Genomic DNA, 13,093 nt, shown 5'->3' on the forward strand with positions numbered 1-13,093 from the left:
TTTGGCAGAATGCTCAGTAATTGGTCAGGACTGGCTAGCAATCTGACTCCAGTCCATTCTTAGAATGTGATTCGTAAAATAATTCAAAAGAGTAAAAAAAAATAACCCAGAACAACTCAGAATGACTGCAAACAACATAAAAAATGAAGGGGAGGGTGAACATTACGGAATGACATTTATGCCTTGTTTCCACGGTCAAAAAAAAACAAACTATTTGAATATAGTCCAGGTCTCAAATCGTCCAGTTTAGTTTCCACATACCTGAACCCGTATGATTTGAAACTGGTTTATTTGGGTCCAGATCCATATCTCATACTATTTGGATCCAGAATGAAATTGTCCGGTTTCAAGGGGGTGTTTCTAAAGTAGCTACGTGATTATAAAGAAACTGACATGAGCTATAGCAGTTTAAAAAACAAACAAACAAAAAAAACTTGTGGTTAAGCCAGCTCCATCCATAGCTATACAAACATATTTAAAACCTACAAAGTTAAGTAATTTCTTTAAAATGTCAGGAAAAGAAAACAACCACTGCAATTATGATGAAACAGTTGCTTTGCTAAATATATGGGCAGAGCAGATATTCAGTCACAGCTTGACAATTGTGTCATCATAATTGCTTGAAAAAAAGTGTTTGAAAAATTATCCATGGCTATAAACAGTTACAGTGATGATCATTGTATGAGACCGATAGTGAGATAAGTAGCCTACTGTTTTTCACTTAAAAAAAAATTCACAACGATGACTTCATGCACATATATAGATTTCAAATTGTACGTGGAAATGCTGGTCAGCCACTTAACTGAACCATTTGGAACCGGATCATTTGAAACCAGAACATTTGTTTAGGCAGTACCGTGGAAACAAGGTATTATAGACAAAAATAACCTCAATGGCAATAAAGGAAGCCACAATTAACATGGGTCATAAAGCAGCTGGAGAATACATTTGTGAATATTTAACCGGGAGCTTTCGCCAGGAGAAAAATCCGGATCATGCTCCCACCTGCAGCAATGCTGGTTTTCTGTTCCTTCACTCATTTCAATCACAGCATGAACTGGATACACTGCTATGTTTGAAAGAAAAATTACCTTTCTCCTGGCAAAGAGTCATGATTAAAAGTTGAACTCAGAACCACTCCGAACGATAGGAAACATCATAAAATGGTAAGGGAAAGGTGTAAAATGAAGCTACTTCAGTGAATGACTTGCTATTTTATCTACAGAGAAAAAAAAGGAGAAATAAAATAGATACCTCCTCTGGGGTCTATGATCTCCACACTGGCTTTGTCCTTCTGACCCAAAATTGCATTTTTTGGGACACTTAGTTGTATCTTAAACTTTTCATTGTTCTCTTCCAAACCGTCATCCTTCAGAAATATGTTCCACATCTTTGTTGAAACACCTGTATTGAGAAGGAAACTGCGTTGAAACAGTTTGCAGCTGAATATCTAAAGGCAGGTCTTGAACTTTTACTGAAAAAGACAACGCTTCTGTTTTTAGATTACACGCCAGTAAAATGTCATTGCACCCATTATAGCAGTGCATTGCACAAACCCACAGTCTACCTTACTTGCTGTTAAGAACATAAGAACATAAGAAAGTTTACAAACGAGAGGAGGCCATTCAGCCCATCTTGCTCGTTTGGTTGTTAGTAGCTTATTGATCCCAGAATCTCATCAAGCAGCTTCTTGAAGGATCCCAGGGTGTCAGCTTCAACAACATTACTGGGGAGTTGGTTCCAGACCCTCACAATTCTCTGTGTAGCTAATGTTAGATAGAAGTTGAACACATTTGGGTTAGTGTTTATTTTTATTTCCTGAAATTAACATTATTTTAGCCATTAAGAAAAAAACTAATAAGAAAACAGGTAATATAAGAAATGTGTGAACGAGAAGAGGCTGTTTGGCCCATCATTCTTCCTACGAAGGGTATCTAATTAAATGGGACAGAATGTAATTTTTTTTTATGTCCCTAGTGTTTTTTATATCCCGAGTGTTTATGTCCTAGTGTTTTTTTTATGTTATTACTTTACCTGGTATGCTAGTGCATGCATTTGTAAAAAAACAAAAATAAACAAACCTTTCTGTGCTAAATTTGAAATACTTATTTAGGTATCCATACAATTTAGGATTTTGTAAACTTCAATTGGGTTCCCTCTTCCTGTAGGCTGGAGAGATGTAATTATTGTAACCTGTCCTCAAAGCTCATGCCATTGAGTCTTGGGATCAGCCTAGTTTCCCTTCTCTGTACCTTCTCAAGTGCAATAATGCATTTTTGTAGTGAGGTGACCAAAACTGGACAGTATTCCAGGTGGGGTCTACCTAGAGCATTATACAGTGCATTCTAGGTGTAACTTTCCTAGACTTACATGTATATTCCACACATTCTGGCATTTTTAACTGACCTGGATCAAACTGAATCAAGCTGGCTGAGCTGTGAGTGAAGTCCCTGCCCACTTTAGCAGAATCTTCCTGAACCTGCAACAGGTGAAAGCAAAGTGAAATGTGGGCCCCCAGGAGCAGGATAGCTGCAGTAACATCAAAGCTACTCCAGGGGGCAGGATACCTGCAGTAACATCAACGCTATTCCAGGGGGCTCAGAGGCAGGATACCTGCAGTAACATAAACGTTACTCCAGGGGGCAGGATACCTGCAGTAACATCAACGCTATTCCAGGGGGCAGGATACCTGCAGTAACATCAACGCTATTCCAGAGGGAAGGATACCTGCAGTAACATCAACGCTATTCCAGAGGGAAGGATACCTGCAGTAACATCAACGCTACTCCAGGGGGCAGGATACCTGCAGTAACATCAACACTATTCCAGGGGGCAGGATACCTGCAGTAACATCAACGCTACTCCAGGGGGCAGAATACCTGCAGTAACATCAACGCTATTCCAGGGGGCAGGATACCTGCAGTAACATCAACGCTATTCCAGGGGGCTCAGAGGCAGGATACCTGCAGTAACATCAACACTACTCCAGGGGGCAGGATACCTGCAGTAACATCAACGCTATTCCAGGGGGTTCAGAGGCAGGATATCTGCAGTAACATCAAAGCTACTCCAGGGGGCAGGATACCTGCAGTAACATCAACGCTACTCCAGGGGGCAGGATACCTGCAGTAACATCAACGCTACTCCAGGGGGCAGGATACCTGCAGTAACATCAACGCTACTCCAGGGGGCAGGATACCTGCAGTAACATCAACGCTACTCCAGGGGGCAGAATACCTGCAGTAACATCAACGCTATTCCAGGGGGCTCAGAGGCAGGATACCTGCAGTAACATCAACACTACTCCATGGGGCAGGATACCTGCAGTAACATGAACGCTACTCCAGGGGGCAGGATACCTGCAGTAACATCAACGCTACTCCAGGGGGCAGGATACCTGCAGTAACATCAACGCTACTCCAGGGGGCAGGATACCTGCAGTAACATCAACGCTATTCCAAGGGCCCCGGGAGCAGGATACCTGCAGTAACATCAATGCTATTCCAGGGAGCACTACTGTAAGCAAACTGCTTTATATTAAAGACAGATTTTAAAAGGCAGCTTGCTATGGTGATGGAATGTCCCGGTTCTTGAATGTATTATTCTTCTTGTTTATATCCACTTTGTATCACTTTCTGCTTCCATCGTCACATCCTGGTGACTTAGGAACACAGGTTAATGGCAACAGCAAATGTTAGGATTATTTTCCAGTGATCAACATAAGAAAACATCTTTTTGATATACTGTACATATGTGTAAGTGATCTGGATTTGACAGCACTGGTTTTTATATGTTATCCCTGCACCAGTGTTTTGGATTTTATGATCATCTGATGTTGTGTGTTTGTAAAACGCTTTATCAAACATTTTAATTGCACAGTGTACTATAAAGGACATTTTTACCATGGCACAGCAGGAACACAAAAGCTCCATGTGCGTGGCAGTTAAAACATTAAAGACTGTAATAAACAGTTTTATATATATAAGACTGACCAGCAAACATATCATTGTATTACCTGAATGCCTATGTATGAGGGATCTTCACTGTTCCCACTCCGGACCACTTGAATGGAGAGGGTACCCACGTTCTCACAAACACGGAAACACTGAGCTGCCAGTTCAATCCTGGACCACGTCAACTCCATCCTGCACAGGGAATCCAACAAACACTCACCATACACTGCGTCAGTAAAAAGGACTGGAGAGGTCCTTCAAGGTGTGATTCTGAACCAAGGCTAGGACTTCACATTTGCAACCACTATATGCCTAGCATTCAGTAAACTTAAATTTCTTAAAAATATAGATCCCAATTTATTTATTTTTCTTCCTAATTTAGAATCTCCCATTACTCCCGCACCACAGCAACTCCCTACAACAGCTCAGAAGAACTGAAGGTCAGTGAGTGACCTCTGATCACACAACCAAATCAATTGCCTCATTAAGGCTGTGATATGATGTTTCTAAGCGGTGCCACTCAAATCAAATCCAGAGTGTTTTGCTAGCCGCCGCGCGGTACTGTCCATGGATTGAAGAATCACAACCAAGTGGTGACAACACGTGCTTGACAGGAACAATCATGAATGTCAAAATGTTTGTTTTATTTGAAACCTCAGAGAATTCCTGTCAGGGGCCGGAATTCACGGCACCAAAATAATAACCCTACGTTTTAGTCTTGGCACTTTCACTGCATATTCTCTCCAGTCACAGCTCACACGCTTGCTCAGTCACACCCATAGTTTCTCATTCAAGTTCAGCGCTGGACTGTCTCCAGTCCACAGGCTAAAGTGGTTAAAGAAAAGGGCTTGTAACCAGGTGGTCCCCAGTTCAAATCCCGCCTCAGCCACTGACTCATTGTGTGACACTGAGCAAGTCACTTAACCTCCTTGTGCTCCGTCTTTCGGGTGAGACATATTTGTAAGTGACTCTGCAGCTGATGCATAGTTCACACATCCTAGACTCTGTAAGTCACTGTCACAAAGACGGCCAGAGTGGGTTGCGTCAGACCAGAAAGGATTTCAAACACAGAGACGGTGGTTGTGATGAGCTGAGTGCAATGGCTGCACTCAGCGTTTAATAACAAAATAAAAGGTTTAAACAACGGAATACAAAACAGGACACGGCACTTGACGCCAAAATAAACAGACAGACAAAACGACTGACACTTAACAAACGGTGCACGGAGACAAACAAACACGGTGAGAACAAACACTTATATTTACGATCTTTCACTTTTAATTACTCCTCTCTCTCTCACCCGTTCTCCTCTTCCGAACACCCAACCCTGACTGACTAAAAATGTGCCTATTTATACTGTTGTGCTGGGATTCAATTACTAATTAATTATTCACTTGAATCCCAGCACGTGAATCAATTCTGTGCAACCCCGTGCTCGCATATTACATTTAACCAGCACGTGAAGTGATTTGTGCTCTCCTCGTGCCTAAATACAAACCTACACTTTAAATACACGTGAAACACAGACCCGTTTATATCCCGTGTACCAATCTATACACCAACATTAACATACGCACGCAACATACATACACAGAACACACAAATGCACACAGGGGCGGGGCACTTTGCCACAGTCACCTTGGATAAAGGCGTCTGCTAAGTAAACAAATAATAATAATTAGATGAGTGTTTATATGATAGTGAAAAAGAAATAAATATCAAGATAGATACACAGAAATAAATGTCTATGTATTGATTTATGTATTCATTTATTTCAATATTTATTAATGTTTTACTTTTACCAAATATATAGGCTATCCTTCAGCATAACTAATTCTCAGAAATATGTACGTTCTTTTTTGTCTAGTGGGGACCACAAATAGCGTAACTCTCATCAACCAGTATCGAGAGGAACCGTACTTCCTTGCACCAATAGGGTCCACAATGAGCGTTACACTGACAGGAAACCAAGGTTAGAATCTCAGAATGATGATGATGATGATGATGACGATGATGATGATGATGAATGACTTGAAAAATCACCAAAATATAACAGTCATGAGAATCCTCAGCTGGCTGACTTCATCTTTCAAAATACTGCTTATCTCAACTAATAGTGTAGCACTGACAGTATAACACAACACGCTTGTAAACTGAAGGTTATAGTTTCAAATCCCATGCATGTCAGACCTTTATATATATATATTTTGCAGGCAAATGTTCAATTTGAAACAGAAATAAATCATTTAATATAAATGATATAGACGTTAAAATAAATGTGTTCCCTAGTATATTTCCATGTTGACAAAACAAGATAATTGTAATTAAACTCGGATGTCCTGTAATATACTGGGGTCTGCAAAAATCTGCAAAAAAACATTGGGAGAAAAAGAAAGAGGAGGAGGAGAAGGACATTTTACCTTACTTTGGTGACTTATTTCTCTTAACTGTATGACAGTGTGACAGAGACAGAATGATTCTTGGCGATAAATCTCCCTCCCGACCTGTGAGGGTGCTGTGTAAAGGGAACAGAGTGCCCTGGACTGGATGGCCAGACAATTCAGTCCCAGGGTTAAGCGGAAGTTGGCAATCTAGAAAGGGGGCGGAGCTATGGTACACTAAATCATCGACCTGGAAGGGAAACGATGTGGCAACCCCAGACTGGAGGAGCGGTTGCAATCGTTAACTAAGGGGGTGTGATTGACGGTATATAAGGGGATGTAGCGAGGTGATCTGTTCCTTTGTTATGGTTAACGCTGAACCGGAAGGAGAACCAGAATGTCTATTGTGAGTGTTTTGTTTGTTTTGTTGTGTCTAATTATACTTGTTTGTTGCTATTAGACAGCTAACACGATCCGGAGCTGTCGCTACAGGCCAGCACAAAACTGGACAACACTGCACTTGTTTCACAATTAACTGTATTTGCACCACGAGCACTACAGCACTCACTTTGGACTTGTGACCGTGTTTGTATATTGTGTGTGTCTTAAATACTGTGTTTATTATTTCAGGACTGAACCTCGTGGGTCGCTGTCGCTGCATCGCTGTGTATTACCAGTTAACATTATTATTTACTGTTGTCAAGTGACTTTGGATTACAAATAAACCATCATTTCACCATTAATGTTGTTGTTGTCATTCTCTTGAGCACTACATCACCTCTACACCTGCACACTGCAAACCTCTTTGCCACAGACTGGTATTGACTTTTTTTCTACATTTCACCTAAGAGTGTTGGGAACTACAAATTAAAAGTGGAATGGTGCTTTTGGCTGATTTACTTTTGCTGCGCCAATATCCTGATAACACGTAAACTATATTTGCTGTATAGAGAGTATGGCAGTTCTCACGCTTCGCTGATAACTTGGCACAAGGAACTACCCCTCCTCTCAATATACCTAACAAAGAACTGAAGACTATTTAAAACATAGAGCATTTTTACAGGAAGTCATTCAGAGATATCTTAAATGATTTACAGATATCGCTAAATGAGCAGGAAGTTATATTGAGATATCTCTAAATGCTAATTTGGTTGCCATAAACGTAGCGCCAGATATAAGATGATCATGTTCTGGCTTTCGCAAGTCTCTTCATTCAGGTAAATGAGGTGTTGTTCTCAATGTGATGCAAGCCTCAACTTTGAACGATTAGACCTGGTAAGAGAAGGTCCCACTTACACTTCTGGTAGCATGGCATTGCCCGCAGGGTCTGAGACTCTGAACTCAAAGCTGTCTCCAGTGACCTCGATCGATGGGTTGATGACATAGCGGATAGAACGCAGATTCAAGTCCCTCTGGGTAAAGCGGCCCTTGACGTATTCCCCTGCAATGATCAACATAAATCAGTCTCAGTAACAGACTGTACTCCCCTGCAATGATCAACACAAACCAGTCTCAGAAACAGACTGTACTCCCCTGCAATGATCAACACCATCCAGTCTCAGTAACAGACTCTACTCCCCTGCAATGATCAACACCATCCAGTCTCAGTAACAGACTGTAATCCCCTTGCATGATCAACACCATCCAGTCTCAGTAACAAACTGTACTCCCCTTGTATGATCAACACCATCCAGTCTCAGTAACAGACTGTACTCCCCTTGTATGATCAACACCATCCAGTCTCAGTAACAAACTGTACTCCACTTGTATGATCAACATCATCCAGTCTCAGAAACAGACTGTACTCCCCTTGTATGATCAACACCATCCAGTCTCAGTAACAGACTCTACTCCCCTGCAATGATCAACACCATCCAGGCTCAGTAACAGACTCTACTCCCCTGCAATGATCAACACCATCCAGGCTCAGTAACAGACTCTACTCCCCTTGTATGATCAACACCATCCAGTCTCAGTAAGACTCTACTCCCCTTGTATGATCAACACCATCCAGTCTCAGAAACAGACTGTACTCCCCTTGTATGATCAACACCATCCAGTCTCAGAAACAGACTGTACTCCCCTTGTATGATCAGTACCATCCAGTCTCAATGTTGTCTCCTCTGCCTCACCTGTTTGCAGGGTCGATAGAGCGATTCTCAAGGAGAAGTACCAGCCCTTCTTATTAATGTTATAATAGCGCCACATGCATTCAAAATCATTACACTAATAAAGGCACTAGCTGAAGCTTTGCCAGCTTGACCGTCGCTGCTTTTCCGGTGCCACGCATAGTGTATTTACATCTCTTCATGTTTCAGTGTACTTGTTTACACATGCACAGGAAAGCTATGTTCATTCTAAAATTGTATGACAAACACTCTCCAGATAAAAAAAAAAAAATTTCTTGATGCAACTGCAAATGACCTCTGCAAATACCATAGACAGGTGACCAATCAAAACTGCAACCTTGCTACAGTAAGTTGTAGCTGTGGGTCAGTCTCGCCTTTCTGGAATGTTGATGGGCTGGCAGCTTCTATAGCATTCAATTTAGCTGATTATAGGGGAAAGTGATTACAGTGAAATTGGACCATGTGAAAAGTGCTGGCAGTGGCAGACCTGTGAAGGCATTCTCCAGGTACCCGGAATGGGGCGGTCTCAGGATTGTGAAGTCCAGCTCCTCGTCTTTGCTGTCCTGGTCCATGGCTTTGAGAGAGCGTGCTGTGATGTAGATCACAAACCTGCCATCCTTCAGGCCCTCCACTGTGCTAGGTCTCCCCTTGGTAACAATGCAGGGGGAGGACTTGTCAATGTGATCCACCTGAAACACCAGAAAACAAAGAAGAGAAATTCTACCGTATTCCAAGTGTGGTTTTGCCACTTCATTACAACCTCATCTTAACTTCCATTAGCCTTCCAAACCTGGGTCAAGAGTGCTAAAAGGCTGTATTTTCAAGTCCCAAAACTCCAACATCATTAGTGCTAACAGTTTCTAAATCCAATTTCTGCACTAGCAATGATATCACTGTTGAAGATATTTTGGTTCTTTGCTTGTATATCCTGAATTAGTATAAAACAGTTTATAAAACAAGTAAAGATCTTCAACACAAGAAAAGGGGTCAGTATTGCTAATATAGCCAAAGAGGCATCAGTTAACATTTACAGTAAATGCTAACATTTGAAATGTGCAACTCTATTTTTAAATGATAATGAACTGCAGAGAACCTGCCTAAATGCTTCACAGGTGTTGTGCAGCCATTTTCAAATTATAAATGTAATCTAGGAAATCTGAGACAATACGGCCATCTGCACAGTTAATAATACATGTAACTGCTTATTTATTAAATCATTTACTGCAAATGACGTGTTGGCCAGACAATGCTGCATTCTGCTAGTTTTAATAGTCTTGTCGATGGAACCCGTACTATAAAGTCTATGCAAACACACTTAAACCCACTTATTATCTAGTTTAAAAATGGTTGTTAAAAACAGCATTTACAGTAAACATTTTTGGGCAATGAATTGTCTGGAATCTGACCTACAAATTAAATTCCATTAACTGGTAGATTTAAAGATATACCACTAATAGCCACCAGGGGGCAGCCTCACATTGTGCTATCATAAGTGCAACACAACTAAATACTGGAAGATCAATGGCTAAACTTGCACACTAATATACAGGCACTTTTCATGGTCGCTTAAGGCCCAATTTTGTGAAAAGGCAAATGTAACCTTTCTGTGTGGAAATGTTAAACAATTCTTACAGCATAAAAAATTGCTTTTGTACTTCTAAAATTCAAATGTAATTCCCACAAAAAAATATACTCCTTAAAATGAGCTAAGAATCCCTTTTTTAGTTATCCCCAGGCCTGTAGAAATTGAACTCAAATGCTAACCGTATTGCAATGCTCTAGTTAGACCCTACCTAGAATACCGTGTCCAGTTTATGCCAATTCACTACAAAGAATGTATCATTGCACTCGAAAAGATACAGAGAAGGGCATCTAATTCCAGGACTCAATGGTGGTGATGGGGCTTGCTGTGCTTTCTTTTTGACTGGGTATCCTGCTTTTCTTTCAGTGGTCAGCATCTAGTTGCTCATTTCTTCTCCGGTGCCATTGTAGTGGAAGTACTTTGGTATGTTTAACAGACACATTCAGAATTGAAATAATCTGGAAAACATTTGTAATGCTTTCTATATGCATGTAGCTCACAACCAAATACTAGGAGTTTGCCCCACCAGTTGTTAAAACTTTAAACTAAGATGTCAATCCATCCAACTGACAAATGGCTCCCCTCCAGAGGGCTGTGGATCGTCTCATCCTCTGAGACACACCTTCCTGCTGTTGGCCAAGACATTAGCTGCTCCAGTGACGACTCAGCAGAATTTCTAAGTGGGGCTGTCGCTGGGGGAGGCCCAGGACAACACACCAGGCAACCTGGACAGGAATATTGTGTTCAAAAGCAGCTACCTGAATTGGGCAACCATTTACATCAACCCTTCTCCAGGTTATTTGTCAGATTTTTTAATCGAGGTGACCTTTTGTACCTACTTTTTGGAAAAAGTTTTTCATTGTATTTAAAAAAAAAATCCAGTCGATTTAAATATTACAATATTTTGTATTCCTTAGCAACCATACATTATGATAGTTTCTTATTGGGTATGGACTTCTCACATGACCACCCAACCACACTCTTCCAAAAAACCACTAAAAACTAATTGAAGAGGGGAGGGGTTTTGCACCAATTTTCAAAATGATTTTCACCCCTGATAATAGAATAATGAATGGGATTGTGTATGAAATAAAATAATGAACTATATATATATATATATATATATATATATATATATATATATATATATATATATATATATATATATATATATTGTAACACAGCAGGGAGGGGGTTAATATCCTCCCTGCAGAAAACATGTGCGTATGCACATTTTGTTAATTTGCTTATTGTTTAATTTGTTTTTCTGTTAATTGTTTTATTATTTAATTATCCCCTGCACCTGGGGATCATTGTAAATCAGAGCCAGGTGCAGGGTATTTAAAGCGAGCAGCCAGTCTGTTCTAGGCTGCTGAGTAGAAGGAGGCAGAAAGAGGAACTCTGCTTCTAGCAGTCGTGAGGTAAAGTTTGTTGTATTAAACCTGTGTGGTTTTATTTACTGTTTGGTGGGGAAACAGCCTAGCTGTCCCACTTGTAGTCAGGGTGTACCTGTGTGTTAGTTAGTGCTCGTAAAAGAGCTAAGTGTTTGTTTTGTTTATTTTGGTTTTTGTGACTATTAAAAAAATAGCGCAACAGTGCTTTTAAAAAATCAAGTTTTGTGTGTGGCTGGGTCATTTAAAGTGCTGGAAAAGACCCGAAGGACTAAAACCCTTTATATATATATATATATATATATATATATTGTGAGCCATCTCACAGGCCAACCCGCAGGGGGTGCATATGGTGGGCCGGAGAGAGGCTGACCGGACCCAGCAAACAGCACAGGAGGGATCACTGGCAGCTCTGGAACCAGCCTGCAATGATCAGGAGGAGATAAGTGGGCTATGGGCTACAGGTGCTCATATTTAGGGACGTTAATTAAAATGAATAGATTAGTGATTGCCTCAATTGGCCAGCACCTGTAGCCGATGCAGTTAACAAGCATCTCCTCCAGCCCAGTGATATAAAAAGGCTGAGCAGTCACTAGACAGGGGATCGTGACTGAGGAGAGAAGGACTGAGCCGTGTTGGAACTTGTTGTTTTGAAAATAGTTTTTTTTTTAAACTACTCCTGTGCAAGATATAGGTTTGTTTTTTTTGTTTGTTTCCCGTTTTTGATGCCCTTCAAGACCCAAAATAAAAGCACACGGATCCACCAAACCTGTGTTCGCCTGTGATTAATTCCACATTAAAAAGTGGTGCCTGCATTCAGCAAGCCTACAATATATATATATATATATATATATATGTATATATATATATATATATATGTATGTATATATATATATATGTATGTGTATATATATATATATATGTATGTGTATATATATATATATATGTATGTGTGTATATATATATATATATATATATATATATATATATATATATATATATATATATATATATATATATATATTAATATTTTTCAAGTGGGCTTTTATTAGCACCGTTTCATGCACACCCTTCCAATCACCCTTACAACAACTAGCCATGGACATGGTATTGTTCCAAATCAATAGTCTGTGACAAGAGTTAGATATGGCATCTGGCAGGTTAACAAGATGAGAGAATTGTGCTTTTGTATTGGGGCCACACCTTAAGGGAGCTGGCTATGGAATAATTCAGAAACATTGCCTTCTGAGCCTGGGCCAAGACAATCCCTCCTGCTTTCTTACCTCCCCCCCCCCTCTCCTTTAATGAGGAAGCACCTGTCATATTAACACTTAGTGACAAACTCTTTCAATTACTCTATTCCAGCTGCTTTCAGCCGCTCACTTTCACGTGTCAACCTTCATACAAAGATGGTTGCTGGCATATTACAAGCAACCATTTCATTAGTCCTCCTTTTCATTGTGATTTTGTTCGTTTACTTGTTTTTTTCACTATAATTTGGGATCTTTTTAAGTACAATGCTACAGATAAAAACGAACATGAACTGTTACATCCTGGTGTCTCTTAGCATTTAGTGGTGAAAGTCACATGATCTTATTCTAGCTCGACCATTGAACGGAGATTGAGAGATGGCATAAGAAGTGAATAGTGGCATCTT

At 40.3% G+C, this 13,093-nt stretch overlaps 1 protein-coding gene across 2 annotated transcripts in view; it reads right to left on the reverse strand.

Moving 5' to 3' along the window:
- Positions 1–13,093, reverse strand: part of frem1b (Fras1 related extracellular matrix 1b) — a 157,792-nt gene that overhangs the window by 18,760 nt on the left and 125,939 nt on the right. For both annotated transcript variants that reach the window (XM_059031962.1, XM_034017493.3), the window contains 5 exons: positions 8,951–9,152; positions 7,631–7,775; positions 4,016–4,145; positions 2,407–2,479; positions 1,255–1,404 (listed from right to left, as the gene is read on the reverse strand). In XM_059031962.1, the coding sequence (XP_058887945.1) occupies positions 1,255–1,404; positions 2,407–2,479; positions 4,016–4,145; positions 7,631–7,775; positions 8,951–9,152 (700 nt within the window). The remainder of the gene's footprint in view (positions 1–1,254; positions 1,405–2,406; positions 2,480–4,015; positions 4,146–7,630; positions 7,776–8,950; positions 9,153–13,093) is intronic.

The sequence above is a fragment of the Acipenser ruthenus genome, chromosome 10 (genome assembly GCF_902713425.1).
Source record: "Acipenser ruthenus chromosome 10, fAciRut3.2 maternal haplotype, whole genome shotgun sequence".
Taxonomy (NCBI): domain Eukaryota; kingdom Metazoa; phylum Chordata; class Actinopteri; order Acipenseriformes; family Acipenseridae; genus Acipenser; species Acipenser ruthenus.